Source organism: Numenius arquata, chromosome 8 (genome assembly GCF_964106895.1).
Source record: "Numenius arquata chromosome 8, bNumArq3.hap1.1, whole genome shotgun sequence".
NCBI lineage: Eukaryota > Metazoa > Chordata > Aves > Charadriiformes > Scolopacidae > Numenius > Numenius arquata.
The window spans coordinates 25,592,457-25,611,064 of NC_133583.1; the positions used below are offsets into that span (position 1 = coordinate 25,592,457).

Here is an 18,608-nt window from a genome sequence, read left to right on the forward strand (position 1 = left end):
AGAGAGCGACAGCAGGAAGAGGGAAACGTAGCAGAAAGATCCAGACCATGGAGACAGGGCCCACTAAATACATGATGCCTGGATCTGGAGAGAAGAAGAGCCATTTGAGCTGTCATTCCATACGGGTAAATAAGAGCCATCCCATCCAGATGTCTCCTGGATGGTCTTGGCCTTTGCCAATATCTTGGAAACTCTCAGGCAACAAATCCTTTCTGCTATGGCTCGAGCTGCAAGGAACCTGCCACACAGCAGGCCATGACAGCAAGGGAACCCTGTTTAAACAAACAGTTTAAATAAAAGGTTAAATATCTGACATGAGCGGCAGAGCCAGAGCACAGAGACAAGAGCACCAGCAGAGACTGGGCCACCTGACACTGGGCCCAGTAAAGCAATTAAGGAACAACGCCAACACCGGGAGATCAATTCTGCAAGTGAAATCTGCAGCAGAGATTCTAGAGCAGAGGAAAAGACCTTTCTCTCACCTAATCCTAAAACATCCTTTTGAGCTGGCAGGAAAAAATCCCAACTGAAATGCATTCCAAAAACTGAGAGGTTTCTCAGTCTTCTCAAATCCCTTCCTCCAAAGCAAATTACTCACACTTTCACTGTTATCTGAACACTGATCAAAAGAATTTATTGCATAATTAGGCTCTATTAGGTAAATACTAAAATTCATCTGAAGAGAGGATGAGAGGTATCACAGCTGTACCAGCAGCTCTGAATTTGTCTGCCAGAAAGCACTGAAGGATGAAGACCAGCCACAGTTTCAAGACAGTTCGGGGCACTAAATAAATTTATTCTTTCACAACCCCTCTTCTGATCCAAGAGTCATGAGATGTGCAATATGAGTGAGGGATAAAGGTAGTGGTGGCGTAACTCGAGGTTACAGCAACAGCCAAAACACTCACTCGCTTGTTTGTTACTGCTGAAAATAGAGACCGAAAAACCATTCATAAATAAAGCTGTCAGGAGAGAAGTTCAGAGTTTTCCAATCGAAGAAGTAGTCATATTCCTAAAGAAATCAAGTATTTTTCATCATATTTTTTTCTTTAAACAGCTGAAGATTAGTCAGTCTCATCCAGCACTGATGGAGCAGTTGGACTAAAACAGTTTACAGGAGCGCCTCGGGAGACAGGCGGAGCTGGAGGCAGCAGGATGCTGCTTGAGGAATCTTTCCACACAATCTCTTACCACCTTTGTTAACAAAACCAGGTCTCTGGAAGCAATGAAAGAGAGTCCCACGTATGTAAGTGAACTTCTCCCCTCCCCAGACAGACATGGTGTGGACAGAGCAGAATAGAGGGGCATCAACAGAAGCTCAGAAAGCACCAGGGTAAACATCCATCGCTTCATTATTATTCTTTAAAAAGATGGAAGAAAGCACTTAATTCTCTTTCTCAGACTCAAGTTTTTTGGCTTCTTAATATCAGTGGCGCAGCATGAAGCACGGGCTGCCAGAAATGCCTGTGCAGATGGGACAGTCCCCAAATACCATGTTCAGTCTCCAAGTGACCGCTTTTAATGGAGTAGTAGGAGGTCCCAGGTCTTTAACTCCAGGTTAACAAGGTCCTCTGTACTTCAGCAGTAACAGGGCATGCAAATACACCTCTTGAACAGAGAGGTTTGCACAGACTTTTCTGCTTTCAACTGCTACTGTATCTCTCCGACTTCCTAAAGAGACTCTTCCTTTCCCTATCCAACACACAGCTGCAGCAGATCACAGAACCGATACGCGAAATTCAAAAGGATTTCATTCTAAAGACTCAGGCAGAGGGAAATCCCACAGGTATCTGCTCACTGAAGGCATGCACATGTTCCACTGTCCATGCCCCGCCTGCTCATTGCCCAAAGGGAGCACAGAGCTTACTGGTGACAACCTGTGACCAGACATCACAGCAGCCTTTACCCCCACACAAATCCTTGCTCCAAAGTGCCGTCACGCAGCTTCCCACAGGAACCAGCACGATCTATTCTTGCAGCACGTACGCACTGCGCGTTTCCCCTCACCTCCGTACGGCGTTGCCAGAGTTCCTCCTTGCTCCTTCCTGAGTTAGCTCTGCCGCAGCGCTCTATTCTGCCTCTGCTCCCAGTGCTGTCTGGGGCAGAAGGGTTTCCAGCAGGCTAAAAAGGAAGGTGGAAGAAAATCTTGCAGAATGCACCTCCCCCCACCCTGAAGATGAGAAGCTTTCACCAGTTTACTACAGCGCACTAGAGAGAGCAACTGACAGTCTCCCAGTGCTGTAGGAAAGCTACCTGCAAGCACCAAAAGTTGTCTATTACCACTTTAAAAAGTCCGTTCGTGCATTTATTCCAGAAAGATGGAATTGTGGAGTATGTATTTCCTCATAGTGCCAGATCTTCACCCAGAAACCTGTGGGATCAAAGTCTTCCCTCCCCAGGGAGGTTCTCCAGGGTTAACAGATCCAAGCACTGCAGGAGGAAGGGACTCGGCATTAAGTCATCCAATCTGTGTTTAGCCACTGGGAAGCAGAGCTCCTCACCACTCAAGAGGAAAACATCCCTTCAAAATTGAACAAGCAACACTGGATATCAACATTTAACAGATTCCAGGCACACTATCATAGTAGGCTTCACAAAAGCCACAAAATCCAGCAAACCTTGCTGCACCCTGGAAACCTTAGCTTGCCTCGCTGCGGTTACAGTCACTTTTCTGTATCTTCCTATCCCCGTTTCAGAGCAGATGAGAGCACTGCTGGATCACAGAAGTAAATGCTAAGGATCCCCAAAAGGCTCAGAGGAGCCAGAGGATTATTCCTGTGCTCCAATCAGACGATGAGCCAGCTGAACAGGTCTTGTTTACGGAGTCTGCAGAAGAGTCATCATAAGGACCAAGAAACCACACACAGAGTAATCAGCCTCTGTCAGTCCCTGCTACCTGGAGCGCACGCTCGGCCCCAGCAATCTGTCTCGCAGCACATTAATCCCTAGTAACTAACTGTTGCACCACCCCGATAACAGGCGCTCAGGGCCAAACAGCCACCACAGCAGGATATTACACAGGCTCTGCAAAAACCTTCCCTACCTCCCTCGTTTTGGAGGGTAGGAAACTTAAGGTTGGAACAGCTTTATTCCTGCCATGTTTATAGGAGACTGGAGACCCAAAAAAGCACATTGTGACTCAACACGTTACTGATTTCCAAATCATCTCACTAAGACACAACCATGCAACTTCTACAGGCAAAGAAATGCTCAAAAGCCTTAGCAAGCCCACTGATATGTGGGCACAGCATAAAAGAGAGGAGAACTTGCTTGCTACCTCTGTAGAACTGAGCAGGGCACCAGATGACTCCTCCAGCACGGAGAATGAGCACACTGATACAGCTCACAGCACCACCCAGCCCAGGAAGCAGGAGGACAAACCTCTGACTCAGCCCCGACTCTCAGATGTGGCACCGAAGCACATAAACCACAGAGACACCAGCCTCATTAAAGCATTGCCCTGATCCAGTTTGCAGAGTTTGAGTCCCAAGAGACCAAAGCTCTGATTTAAAAGGAACACCTGCTTAAACAAGATTAGTCACAGCTACAACCCAGCACCTCCTTGGCTTTCTAAGAGCAGCAGAGAGAAGCCATCTGGGAGCAGGGGCAACACAACCCACTTGCTTTCCAAGTGACTGATATGAAAGCCTTTGACCTGAAGCGATATAGAGTTACAGCACATCCGATTCCAATCGCTCACTGACAGCCACATCTACAGCTGCATGTGCTCTTTCACCTGGCAACAAGCTGTGTCCTTCCCTTCGCTCCACGGAGGCCTCTCTTCCTCCCTTCTCCGTGGTGGGCAAAAATCCCTCCATGGGACAACGTCTCCAAGCATGATAATTCATGACAGCGTTTAGACTTGGTACAGGCTGTTCTCAGCACAGAGATAGAAGTAAATTTAGAGGGGTGGGGAGGGGTGTTCTCCCCTAACTCACTCTTGCTTAGGGGTTTTGTTTTTTCTGCAGTCTGGCAAGTCCAGGTCACCCTCCTAAAACAGGGCTGGGTGCATAAATCCACCTCCCAAAGCCAATTGGAAGCCAGGTGGCAGATGGAGCCATAAGCAGCAGACGGAAATGGAACATCCAACCAAGACAGCGAGCCAATTCGTGTCCCTGTGCCCAAGCTCAAGGCTCACCTGCAATATGCTGAATGCCTTGAAGAGAGCAGGAACCGGTGAACAGCGACGGGCATCCACAAGAACAGTCAGACCCAAAGCCTGACATTCTGGTCTGCAAGGACAGAGAAAAAGAGGTCACGTTTGTCACCAATGAAAATCAAAGACTATGGAAACAGCACCCATACTCATGGAAGGGTGAAAAAAAATAGTACATTAGGGCTCTGTAAGGATAGGGAACTAACTGGCCACCTTCTCCTAAACAAAATGTATACATGGAAACCACCACCTGGATTGCTCAGCTTTTACTTTTGCTACTTCCACCTGAAATTCCCATTTCTCCAATTCCTAGGATATATCTAACTGATGACAAAAGTGCTGATACCCACTGCATAACCCACACAGGAAAACCAGTCCTTCCTAATTGCGTTCAGGGACAAGCTTGGCCTCACCCGCACTGCTTCACAAGAACAGCCCTTCTGGGATCAGACCCAACATCTATCATGCCCAGAATCAGATTTGAAGGGAGAGTCATAAGAAACAAAGCATGAGTAGCAGGAGCTTTCTGACAGGGAGCTTTCTTGCTCCCTTTATCAACGGTTTAAAGGCTTAAAAAAAAAAAAAAAAATCACTAGCAGAAAGTTAGATTTAATAGTTTAATCATCTAAGAGTGAAACAAAGTCTCAGCAGAGCCCGAGATGGGCTGGGGAGGAGAGTCTGTCATAGTGAAAGGAAGAGTAGCTGCAGCAATCTCCAGCCTGCAGACTCCAAAAAAACAAATCAAGGCAGATTTTTCTCAAGCTTTGCAGATCCTCCTTCCCTCTCAGCTTAGAGGCCTGACCTTAAAATATCATGTCCCAACACTGTATCACGGAGCTGCTGCATGACTGCCCCATCATACCGCTCAAATCCCATTTTCTGAGCTAATGAAGGGTAGCAGGAATGGCTTGGATTCTACCACACCACATGCAGAAGGCACGTAGGAAAAAGCCAAAGTGCTTACTGAGCACCAGCCAGTTCACTCCAGTGGGAGACCCCTACCTGCACAACTTCAGGACTGTCTGGACCAGGTTTCTAGGTCAATAAAGCCAACCCATTCCGCCCACCGCCTTAGCTTCCACACCCCTGAAAGGCAAAGGGACACAACAGCATCCCCCTGCCAACCCGAGGGTGTCACCAACCTTGGGATGCTGTGCAGGTAGAGAAGAAGGCGGACAAGCTCCGTGGTGTTGCAGTGGGGGTTTAACCAAGCTGTGTTCCTTGTTGTTATTATGGCCACTGCACGTCCTGATTTATCTCTGGTACCTGTAAAAAGAGGGGGAGGAAAAAAAAAGTAACACAAGGAAGTCAACAGAGCCTGGTTCCAGGTGCGTGTGTCTCATATTCCCCTACTACCACCCCATCACCTTCCTGGAAATGTTCCACAGAACTAGATATACTGTACATTGCAGATTACAGTAGGCAATAAACACACTTCCAAAATACCCAAATTATACAATCACAGAATGGTTTGGGTTGGAAGGGACCTTAAAGCCCATCCAGTGCCACCCCCTGCCCTGGGCAGGGACACCTCCCACCAGACCAGGTTGCTCCAAGCCCCCTCCAGCCTGGCCTTGAACTCCTCCACGGATGGGGCAGCCACAGCTTCTCTGGGCAACCTGGGCCAGGCTCTCACCACCCTCAGAGTGAAAAATTTCTTCCCGAGATCTCATCTAAACCTCCTCTCTTCCAGTTTGAAGTCATTACCCCTCGTCCTATCACTCCATGCCCTTGTAAAAAGTCCCTCCCCAGCTTTCTTCAGGCCTTTTCTTCAGGGCTTCTAGGCCCCCTTCAGCTACTGGAAGGGGCTCTAAGGTCTCCCCGGAGTCTTCTCTTCTCCAGGCTGAACACCCCCAACTCTCTCAGCCTGTCCTCATAGGAGAGGTGCTATAACCCTCTGATCATCAAATGCTGCTCAGATTGAAGTAGCTGAGCTCTGCTTGTCTGTCTTTCATGGTAGTGTTAAACTTGGAATGCTCTCTTCTACCTAAACACATCCTTCATAAAATATGGCTGAAGTTGGGTAATGACAACCCAACCTTTTGAGTTCTGGCTTTGGGCTTTAGCCACAACATGCACCAAGAACTCTGAAGAGAAGGGCATAGCTGTGCCATTTCTGGAATTGCATCCAGCCTCCTCTCCAGATGCAAAGGAGAGGTAAAGGGCAGGTGGACACACTGCTTCAGAGACCCATAGCTGCCTCTGCCATCCAAAAGCAGGCATGGCTCTGTGGTGAGCTTGCTTGCAGGTCACCAGGAAGGTAAGTGGTTTGGAGAACAGTAGGGACTACACCTCTATTGTGTGACAAGTAATTCACAAGAACAGGAGCCATTTCCTGCCATTCAAACTGTATGAGAGATAAGGAGAGAAAATCCCAAGCACAACACAAAAGCAGAGGCTTAGAGAAAGCTACATCTTCCATCTCTTCTGAACTTCTACCACAGGAGATGCTGTCCTGGACCATCTCTCTCCTCATGCGAGGGACAAGCATGTGAGTTGACAGGTAAAACAGACACAGATGGACAGCCCCAAGCACAGAAAACTGCCCTGGTGAGATCTCAATCTGTCACTACGATCTGACTTGAGTAAGGGCCACAGACACAGATGGGCATCGCTTAGAAGCAGGGCTTTCTGCCTCCCAGGGACCAGATGATGCAAGAACAGAATTGCAGAAATGAAACTCTCGTGAATGGAAATTTTCTTCCCAACTCCATCAGCTACTAGTTTAATTAACTCTTATTCATTATTCATTTTAAAAGTTATCCTTTCTAACATAATTATTCTATCATTACCAGTGTGTAACATAAAGCATTCAGCTGAGCCGTGAGCGCATGACCTCGGGTGTGAGGATTGCCCACTGAAACCCAAAAGGAGACACATGAGAGATGTCAGTCAAATCCAATACTGCTTCTGCAGAAAACGTGACTCCTCTCTTAGAGGAAAACTCTCTCGGAAGTGGTATCAAACCCAAACCTTGCTTGTTCAATGCATTTCAAGTGCACATCCCTTCCTCCCATATTCAAATGCATCTGCCTCATGTAACGTTCATACGTTACGATAGGAATCTGTGACAAAGGGAACAACCAGAGCATTAGACAATAGTCAGGCTTCTACAATAGTGGGGACTATGAGCTTCTCTGAAAGATCCCTCTCTCAAACCCTGTAATTTTTTGGCTCTTGTACACAGCACAAAAATTTCCAGCCTGATCAGCAGACCAGAAGATTAGAAATCCTCCTTTGGAATTTGTTCTAACAATTTACCTCCCAGTGCAAAGTTACATGTTTGAACATACCATAACTCTGCCCTGCACTTGTTTTTTCATTTCACCTTTTTCCAGAAGACTGGAAAAATCTTATTTCCCTTTCCTCCTTCTCTGCACAAAGGTGTTTTCACCTCATTCTCAATCATCTTATGAGATTAAAAAAACCACAACTTTCCAGTCTCTTGCCATAAGACATCCCATTCAAGTTACAAGAAAGGGCTGTCACCCTTCTCTGCACCACCTCCAATATTCCCCATTTCCTTTTATAAGAGAACTCACTTCCTCTGCTTTACTGGGTGTTTGGTTAAACACAAAAGACCTCTTGTGTGGGCCCTGCACACCCAGCCATCCTGGCTGCTCTGTCCAACAGCCTCAGCTTTATTTGCCGCTCTGCCAATATTTGTCCCATGCAGAAGTTTCATCTGCAGCAATTCAATACTTGCTGCTGTATCAGATGCAAACACTGAATACCGTTTGACCTACAACTGATCTCGGCAGAACAATTCTGGGAAGTCCTCCCTTGACAGCTAGTTTTGTCATCTGCTATTTAGCTATGCTATCGTTCATCCCACACGTTGCTCATCCACACTGCATTGGGGTATTCCTTTCAACACTATGTGTCACAGAATCAAATGTTTTCTAAAAATCTATTATATCTGGGCAGCTATATTTAATCAACCAAACTTCTAATTACCAAGAATAAAACTGGTTTTACAAGAGCACTGTCAAACAGCATTTTCTACACTCCTATCCTTTAATTATCTACCAAGTGAATCAAGTTTCTATTGTTTCGACCAGGCCTGATGTCAGGCCCACCAGCCCATCATTAGCTGCACCCTCACTCTTCTCTTTTTGAACTACTGGTATGAGCCCACAGATTTGGCATTTCTGACTCACGAACACTTGGTTAACATTTTGAGGCTCCTGGGAGCAAGTTAACATGACTTTCATGAGAGGGAAGTTCTACTTCCCGTCCTTCCCATCCAGAAACTTTAGAGGATTCATGAAGTGGTGCTTCTGGAGAGGTTCGGAATGAAGGGAGTGGAACTGGCACCAGTCCGCAGCACTGCAAACAGAGGCTCATCTCCCTTGCCCTCCTCCAAACCCCGCTTCCCAGACACTTTCTGGCCCAGCTACTCACCGGGCAGGCAGGCAACTCCGCTCCTCAGCACTTCGGGGTTCACATCCTTGACGATGGTAGGTGCGGAGCGACCACCCCAAGCAGCCGGGGATGGCGGGGGAGTGATAGCTGTTGAGGTTTCCTCCAGCGCGCTGACCTTACTCACTGCTTTCAACACATCTGTGCCACTCGCTTCTTTTCTCGTCTCTGCTCCTTCCGACACCATGCCTGGAAGACAAGCAGCAGTGAGAAGCTGGAGCAGAGCTCCACCCAGAAGGTCCCAGGTAAGTGCCAGGCTGGGGAGGGACGTGCCCCCAGTCCCAACTCTCTGTAGCATCTCCAGTCCTCATGCCAGTAGCACCCACGTTCCAAAACTGGCTGTAACATTAATACTACTGTAATTCTAAAAGAATAAACCGATTTATTGTGAAGTTTGCAAGCTACAAAACCTCAATTCAGATCAGGATTACTGTAGTCAAAAGCCATTTTTACAGGTAACATATCAAGCCGTACATGTCTGCTCACAGCCCAAAAGCCTGGCACGGTGCAAGGCCCTGGCGAGGCTCCAGCAGCTCGAGGACGGTGAAGGGATAAACCAGCTTCTGACAGGGAGAGCTGCTCCTTCAGAGCAGAATCACTCCCCCAACATCACTTTCAGATTAGTTCCTGAAAACATGAAGTCAACTCGAGGCTGACAAATCAGCTGGGAATTAGCCAAAGAGACTTTGTCTGCTCATCCAGATTTTTTTGATTAACAGTTAATGTGAAAATCAGAAACCTATTTTAAACCCCTGAAGAACAGGATGACTACACCAATCAGATCTGTTTGAGAACTGGAGGAAAGGCTTCCTTTGCCTGACACCTCAGCTTTAAAGTACAAGTTATCAGAAACAATTAATTCTAAAATTAAGTATCTTAGTTACTACATGGAAACCAATGCTAGTTTTATGAAGTTTCAATTTTCATGTAAAAGTACCTGGAGAGAAGGAAAAAAAAAAATGATCTACCTACTGTGCAAGAAGTATTATTCCCCATTTCCCAACATTAAAAGAACTGGGAACCAACAACGTGTCTTCAACGATTTATCTTTAGCATCCTAAGTACACAGTTAGGCTGTTCCACTGTTTGTCAGAAAGATATACTAGAGAAAAGGCTATACTTCACTGCGAATCCTGATACTTCAATATCTACCAGCAAAAAAAAAATAAATCAACCTCTCTTTAGGAAAATAAGAGTGGAGTATTTATTTGCTTGCTATGAAGTCAGACATTTTAATTGCTATTTAAAATTGACTTCAACCATCCTACCTTCCTGCTGCATCAACAATGCTGACAATTGACTCAGTTTATTTACTAACAGATTCCAATACTTCATTAAAGAGCAGGACCAGGAACAAAGCAGTCCTTGAAGTGGCTTTCAATACAAGTTTTAGCAGTGAAGGAGATTTACAGGTTGAGGCTCAGCCCAAACTGCTTTCAAAATTGCTAAAGTGGGTGAGAGAAGTGCCCTGAGCAGCATGGCTCACTGCGCAAAATTAACCGACGATGGGGGGGAAACTAGGAGGGGCTCCAGGGCTCTGCACCATCGAGGCCATCATGGAGTAGCTGCTCGTTACCCATCGGTAACACCCCACTTGAGGAAGCACCCCTGGGATCTGCTGGGTTTGACCACGTGAGCTGCTGCGATGGCTTCAGGGCTCTGCGCAGTTCTGGGACACATCAGAGCTCAGTTCTGTTCCCAGCACTACCTCAGCCTCTCTTTCCAGCCATGCAGGAGCTCAGTCGCTTTGGACAACGCTGCTAGATCCTCCTGGAGTGGCATTCTAGAGGAGCACAGATCTCCCATTGATGAGTTATCTCGCCATAATAAGTCACGCCCCAACAGTCTCACATTAAAGGGGGGGACAGACTTTCCAGGAGAACATCTTCTCAAGGAGTTATAAGGCCTGGCAATATGCAGAACCACACAGTTCATAGTAAAGGAATCTGCATTAAATGAAAAAAGCCTGCAAAGAGGACCAAAAAGTGGTATTTAAAGAAGACAAGAAAGGGAACATAGCTATATTGATGGTATCACACCAGGGCAAGAGAAAGACTCAACACGTACGTGGCAGCCCTGCCTTGGATACCTCTGAGGAATGAAGCAGCAGCTCCCCAAAGCTAGGAGAGAGAAACATTTTGCTCAGCCCATCAGACACCAGTCCTGGTACTGGAGCTTTCCAGCCCCAGGGAATCCTCCCTGGAGTTGCACAGCCTCCAGACTATGCACATCCTGCCCAAACAAACCTCTTTCCTAAGCTTCTCGGGCTCTGTTCAGATCCGCAGACCCCACCTCTCCCAACAGGCCCAAGCACACTGTTTGTTATTTGCAATCTGGGGTGGAGGCACTTACCGAAGCGGAAATTGGAGAATGCGGAGGATTACATCAAAAAGCAAATTGAGAACTGGGACACCTGAATTTGCCGTGTTTGCAGGTTCCACCTTTCCCCGAGGTTAAGGAAGTGGTAGAAGAGGATTTGCTTGTGTGCATTTCAAAGAGACATTAGCATTTTTTCCTGCAAACTGCCCCAGCCCCAGTATCATCTGTGCTAACATCACGTAGTAGCAGGGAACGGAATGCCCTAGCAGGTGCTGCTGAATATGCCCCAGTGTGACTTTTCAGCCAATTTCTTGAATATCAAGCTATTCCCCCCTGGCCCAAAACACAGGAAATCTTTCCAGAGCCGCAAAGTTTCAAAATTTCAAAATTCAACTTTCAGTTAAAGTTAGTCACTAGGGAAAAACAGCAGTCAGATTTTCTGTGAATGGAACAGGTGTAAATTTTAAGCCACCAACTCAAAACAGCTCACGTTTGACTCAAAATCTTTCTAAGTCAGATCATATTTGTGCAGAAAATAAGCCCAGTTTGTGACTGGCAGCAGGAGGAAGGGGAGTTAAGGGACAAGGAAAAAAAAAAAATTATGAAAATCTACAGATTCAAACTCAGATGCCTCAGATCTGAATGTGTATTTTGACATAATCTACAATGTCTGCCGTAACAAACAAACTCCTCCACCCCCAAGGGAGCAAATCACGCGCCTGCCCACTACTGTTGAGGTGCGAACTGCAAATCTGAACTGGGCCAGTAAAGCTTAAGCTTTGTTGTTATTTATAGTTTAGGCAAGATACCCACAGCTGCCAATCAGAGCAGCAAAATGACCTCAGCACGAGACAGTTACAGAGAACGTAACGCCTGCAGACTGACCGGCCGGAAGAGAAAAGTCCATTTCAAAGACATAGTAGGACGCTCGCTTCAATTTGTAATTTTATCTCTCAATTATCTTATTATTGTATCTCTGAGAGTTTAATGGGGCTAGATAAGGGGATGGCTTGTTTGAATCTCAAAGCAATCAAATGTAATTGAGTGGATTTATCTTATTACAGTTCCAGCTACAGTGTTTAAGAAATACTCCCAGCATTAACAGGTATTTGAGCTGCCCTATGCCTTAAGGCGTTTAGTTTGTTGGTTTGAGGGGGTTTCTGGTGATTTTAGTTGTTTCTTTTGCTTTGCAAACTCTGAGATAATAGGTTGGTGGGGTTTTTTTAACTGCGGTGCCAAAGTTTAACGTCATCAGAACTGGGCCATGAATACATCACTTATTTCAGCCAAATCTCCAGAAACATTTAAATTGTCTTTCATTAAAACCAAACTCCACACGTACCCCAGAGGGGGCTGTCATTGCTAAAATCCACAGCAGCGGCCAAGATTTGTCCTGCGGAGCAGCGAAAACATCACACTTATTATCTCATATAGCTGGACCTGGCTAATTTTAGACAAAGAGATGGGAACACGGAACAAACAGCCATCAGGGTCAGGAGGAAAGCGTGCACCCAGCACCCAACCAGTTTTCTGAGGTCGGGTCCTGTGCAAACATGAAGCTGAGCCAGGTTGAGCTTGGTCAGGGGAGGGGATACCCACAGCGTGGTTCTTCCCTGGCATACATCCCCTGAGAGCTACACACAGGCAGAAGGTGACGTCTTTTTTTTCTGCTCATGGTGGCAGATGCTGAGAGAGACGCACACTTCAGAAAGAGAAACTTTTGAGCTGACCCCTCCATTTCACAGAAAAAGAAATGCTCGTCACTCTAAAAGTATCAGAAATGCCCGGCAACCACAGGCCTGCCTAATTATGGAATTAAAATATTTGGGTGCGGGTGTTAATGAAATTTCTTTTTAATCAGTGAAGCTCCATTAGGAGGTCACACTAAGGCCATCAGGTAAAATGTGATTTTTTAGACACTTGAGAAAGTAGCTGGTTTTGCAGCCAAAGGGAGTAGTGCTGCAGTGGTGATGTAGGCTCTTATCTACACAATTCAGGCCCAGTGCAAGCATTGTACCGGTAGCCTGTCCCAAAAAGACCAGCTCTCAATCTGCTCCTCCACAGGGTCAGACATGCTCTAGCAGCATGGGTCTGTACCTCAAGAGTCCTCACTCTAATACTGAAATATGAAAGCCGGGTAATTTTCCTAGCCAGGGGTCTCAGGGAATGCGAGATGTTGAACTGGTATGGCACGTTTCACCCGCCCCCGCCACACACGCGTCTCGATGGGATCTGCATATCTAGCTAGAGCTTTCCAGACTCAGCAGAGCCAGGCAAAGCCAACACTGTGTCTGTGCGGTTCCACACCGCCTGCCTACGCTCTGGTGCGAAAGGCAGAGAGACCTGGATGGGCCTCTTCAATTCCTTCCGAAGGAGCACAGCTCCAGCACAGGAACCCAGGCAGCAAGAAGTCTGGGCACTAATCTGCTTGAACGTATGATTTGAATTGAAGTTAGATGCTTAATTTCTCTGTGCTCTCCCACTCAAGTTAAACAGCTCCTACTTGAAACATAACCAAGCTGAATAAAGCACGCCGGAGGGGAAGGTGGGGTGGGGTGGGAAATCCCTCAACTCTGCAGTTTGCTTCTTAAATCAGTTACCAGCACACATATTTGTTAATCTTCAGGTCATGTCACACAGCCAGTATTTTACTGTGGCATCCACTGCTGCTTCTTCTTGCCACAACTATCTTCCTAAAGCCAATTTTCAACTATGAAGGACTTGCACAGTTACACATTCTCTTCTGGTGCATTCCTATTGCAAGCACCCATAATGTGCACCTGATGAATATAACGGGTGGAGGTCAGCAACAATCAGATTAACTGAAATTAAAAGTCCCTTACCCTGCAACTTTGTTCTGTAGCGACGTAAATTTGCAAAGAACTGTTAAACAAAATAGTTACAATAAACTCACCTGTGAAGGGAAAGCTAATTTCCAGCCACAAACATGACAACCTAATCACTTTCCTGCAGTTTGTGCTATTACCCCAAAGCCTCCCAGCAGAAATACCTGTCAGCGGTACTTCTCGATGACTTTGCTTTCAATCCACATCATCAAACAGATAAACACCCAATTGCTGTACCTTTAGGAGATGATGCCCCAGAAGCTGCCTCTCGAGGGGAGTGCAGAGCGGTGGGCTCTGCATGTCCCTCAGCGGGTCCTGAGGACAGTGGTCCAACCTCCAGTTCCTCTTCAATGGATTCCAGTGTTTTTAAGGCTATAGTCTTTGACTTTTCCCCATAAGACAAACTTCCTTGGTTCTCCTCCCCTCCCTTCAAGTCCTGTACCGCAACACGCTCCAGGTTCAGCACAGAGTTCTCTTCACTTTTACAGCCCTGGTTTTCTGCCTGTCTTTGTGGTTCCTCACAGCTCTCTCCAGAACTCTGGGTTCCGAATTGACTTGAACCTTCTGTTTGTGCATCAAGACCCATCAAAGAGTCACTGTTATTTAATTGTACTGCCGTCTGATCACCCTCTGCTGACACAGCAGTCTGGAGGAGTACGGCTTCTTCAGCTTTCTTATGCTGACATGCAGAGACCTCTTGCTGTTCCCCATCTGACAAGAGTCCACCTGTAGGAGCTTTGACAGAACAGTGACTATGACTAGTCTGATTCTCATTTACAGTCAATATTTGTTCAGACTCTTTGACTTCCTCAGGGCTGTCCTTTCTTCCCGGCTCAAATTCATTTACTTCTTCTTGGTTCTGTTCTGGAGGATTTAATGGAGAACTGAGGTTTGCTTCCTGATCACTGCAGCAAGCACCAACTGTTCCTACACCTGCCGTGTTCCCTGAAGAAGAAGAGCCTCTCTCCACACCCACATCGGAACTCTCAGGCACAACAAGTGATGTAGAGGCCTGGCCTGGCACACCACCTTCACTGACACTCTGGCAAGAAACATCAGAACTTTCCTTCAGTGTGCAATGTGGTCCCGAAGGTCCCAGGACAGACACAGGAGAGGGATTCATCTGTGTCACCTCATTTTGATCCTCAGTCAGTGGTTCTCCATGTCCTATCAGTATCTCCTCCTCTTTAGCAGGAGCAGCATCTAGAATTGTTTCTGGGCTCTGCCCTGATGTTTCCACACCAAAATTTCCACTAGGACTATCACCTTCTCCTTCCATGTTTCCAGGAGCAGCAGGCATTTGTGTTTTGCAGTTGACACCATCACTAGCACACACGTCACTGTAGCTGCACAGTGCGTACCGCCAATCGATGGAGTGTTCGCCACGGGTTTCCTGCTCTGCAGACGAATCTTTTGCGCCACAGGCAGGGGACTCAGCCACAGGAATGCTATTCCCCATGTTTCCAGGACCACCTGACACCAGCCGACCTTCTGGAACCAGTTCTCCATGTGCCATCATTTTGTTGCTTTCCAGCGGAATTACATTTTTGAGAACTTCTGTTGAAGTCCCCAGAGTGTCCATTTGACAGTGCTCCTTCTGCATAAGTGCCGACTGAATTAAGTTCTTGGAGTAGGTACTGTCTTGAATGACAATAAACCTGTGCTTGCCTTTAGACGCATTCACTCGTGTTCTGGGCTGAGTTAAATAATTTAAAGCTAGCGATTGGGTTAAAGAGTCTGTTTGCGGCCCAAACCTGGGCAATGAAACTTCTGTCAGCTCAACGTACTCCCCTTCAAGGTCACTTTTCAAGTTCTCTTGAGGCACATGACTTGTACACACACCATTGACAAGAGTTTCACTCAACTGCGGGGCTGTACTGTTGATGACCAGGTTGTCTCGATTTGGACTTTGTTCCTGTAGATGTTGAGATCCTAGGTCTGGTGAATTGGACTCAGCATGGTCCATGGGGAGGTACAAAACTGAAGGTTCCTCTGTTATTTCTGGAGAGATGATACTGTTTTCAATTATTTTTGGTTTATTTATAAATTCAGGATTAACCACTTTATCCCAGGGGACACGAAATATTTTCTCATCAGTGGTTAGTAAACAATTTTCCAGTGCTATACCCATCCGCTCTCCATTGATAGTACTCAACCATTCCAGAGTAAAAATAGAGGTATAGGAAACTTCTGGAATCACGACTTCCTCTACATTATGCTTGTCTCTTGCCAAACATTTCAATACAATTCGTGGAGACTTCTTCAGATAGGGGACCACCTGCAGGTAGAAGTCACCAGGCTTCAAGATTCGCCAGTCAATGGAAGCCAGTTGGACTACAACCTTCTCGTGAACGCACAGGGGCCAGCCCTCATGGCGAAACAGCAAGCCGCAGTACTGAACCTGGGGAGAAAAGAGAAAGCGTTGTCAGCATTGGGAACAGATCTCAGCTCAAGCCTTTGGACAAGAGAGATCAATGCTTCCCTCTCACAGCTGTAGCAATACAACAGTTGAATTGAGGGTCTTTGGTTATTAGCATAGGGGGGGTTTTCCATACTGAGGTCTTCTCTTTAAAAAGCAGAAACAAGAATAGCTACCAACACAAGTCACCAGCAACTCAGCATCTAAATATGAACCCACCGGCTGCCAGAAGTCCCAGCCCTGTTTTAAAGCTGGGTCAGCACAGATAGACAGAGGGCTAAGCCTCAGAACCGCAGCGCAGAGAAATCGGGCATTCTCACCTCCCACTGCTCAAGCTTGGAGCCCCTGTCTCCACCTCATTTCCAACTCATTAGTACCAACTGGACTAAAAAAAAAGTGAAAATTCAGACTATAGAGCATCCCTAACCAAGCACCATTAGAGAAACACAGCAGTCTGCTTACAATGCACTGACAAAACCCACTGTCCTCAACTAATGACCATCCATGGCCTTAATAGAGAAGGTGGGAAATACTACGCACCATTTCCAGAGCCCCCCCGCAGTGAGCTCTAGGTTGTACCAGGCACACTCGACACCAACCTGCCAGGAAGAGGTTGTAGATGCAGAAACCTCATTGCACGGGATGTCACCAGTCAGCCTGGCACCACAAAGTGTCTTTTGTCTGGTGAAGCAGTGTCGGGTCTTTAGACTGAGGTCTGCTGGAAAGGAGGTAGGGACCTTTGCTGATGAGGAAAGACAGAATGAAAATGCCAAGGTCTGTCTGAGGACTTGTTTTTATTCTCTAATATGCTCCTGCTGGAGTACGTAGCACGTTCTGCCTAATTTTAGTTAAAGCCAACTTGAAGAGCATGGAGCCAGGTAAAAAGCATCCCTCATCTGGTGCTACTGGGAGCCTATGCAAGACAGGTAAAGTAAGATTTAAACTGAGCCATGACAGATGCCATCAGTTTCATGATTAATTTCATCTTTCTGTCACAACAAGGGTTTAAACAGGATTCACCTGTATCACATGCCATGCTTAAATGAGAAAGCTGTCACCTGGAAGCTCAAAGACTTCAGTATTGGCAGCATTAGGCTTCAGACATTTTATCTTGTTTCTCTTCTGTGGTCACATGGGAATCTTGACAGAGAAAGCGATTTATAAGAATTCTGTGTTCTGCAGCCCAGACAGATGAAAGAAAAAAATACTTTAATTCAAATATTTTGCCATATAGCAGAGAAACCACCGAATTGGAAGAAACCTCCTGGATCCTCATACACCTTGAAACAACAGGTAATGATATTAAGTAATTTCTTTCCTACGTTCATCAAGATTTACCTTCAGCCCAGCCAGGTTTCTTATCCTCACTGCACCTGATGCAAAACTGCTCAGAGGGTTGAAAGCCAAAATCACTCTTCAGATTCAAAAATTCCTCCTCCTCAACCCTGGAGCTTATGCTCTGGATGTGCTCCCATTGCTTAAAATTATTAAGCCACATCACATCACCTTAACAGGCCTCCCTTGATCACCTCTTAGGCCTGCCTGAAGTGCCCCCTTGGTGAAGCCTTTTCCTTTTTTCTTTCTAAATACCTTTCTTTGTTCCACTTTTTCATTGTGCAAAGCACTGCAAAACACTGCATATAAAAAGACACCAACACTTCCCAGCTGTGCTAGAAGCATCTCTTAAAGCTAAGATCACACTTGTCTTCCAGTCACGTCCCCACAGTAACCCAGTCATCTGCTGGTTTTTCTTTCCAATCTGATAAACTCCAGTTCGCAACACAAATACTGCCTATTACTTTGTCGAGGCACACGCTTGCCCTCTGAATCTACTGTTATAAAATCGTAATTGCAAAGTTTTAGAGCTCATCTTGTGTAATACATTTATCACCTTCCTCTTCCTCCTTTGGGTTATTGCTCACCTCTCCCAGACTGGTTTCATCACAAATACCTGTCATCCGCATACTCTTACTTTGGATGCCAAGCTCACAGATGAGAAGTAACGTGCTCCTCATGACTCCTGTCTCCAACTCAGTTTTCACTGCAGCACAAACACCCTCCCTTTCACCAGTTTGTTACCCATCCTGCAATACTTGCATAAGTCTCCATCCCTTTGACACAGTAATTAATTTTCCATATGACTCCATAATAAATCCTTTATGGAAGAGATTAGACAACGAAACTTTTCTCTCTAGAGAGAGCTAGTTTATGAAAAAGGCTAGTCTTACACTACCTGCCATGGAGCAAACCCCATGAAAAAACATTATCCGGTTGTTAATGGGTCACTTATTTCAGTCTTTTCTCAGTGTGTGCTGTTGCACACTCAGCTTGTTCTCTGTATTTTGTTACTGGCTCTGACTTAACAGACTCAATAAAAATCTCTGTTACCGGACATCAATCATTACCTGGTACCTTCTTCCATATTCCAGGATTGAGATCAGCCAGT

General features: G+C 46.1%; 1 protein-coding gene across 1 annotated transcript in view; it reads right to left on the reverse strand.

The window, feature by feature from the left end:
* PLEKHG4 (pleckstrin homology and RhoGEF domain containing G4) overlaps positions 1-18,608 on the reverse strand; it is an 86,911-nt gene that overhangs the window by 48,267 nt on the left and 20,036 nt on the right. The window contains exons 3-7 of the mRNA XM_074151749.1: positions 13,981-16,144; positions 12,240-12,290; positions 8,561-8,767; positions 5,299-5,422; positions 4,139-4,232 (exon numbers count right to left, since the gene is read on the reverse strand). Of these exons, the coding sequence (XP_074007850.1) occupies positions 4,139-4,232; positions 5,299-5,422; positions 8,561-8,767; positions 12,240-12,290; positions 13,981-16,144 (2,640 nt within the window). The remainder of the gene's footprint in view (positions 1-4,138; positions 4,233-5,298; positions 5,423-8,560; positions 8,768-12,239; positions 12,291-13,980; positions 16,145-18,608) is intronic.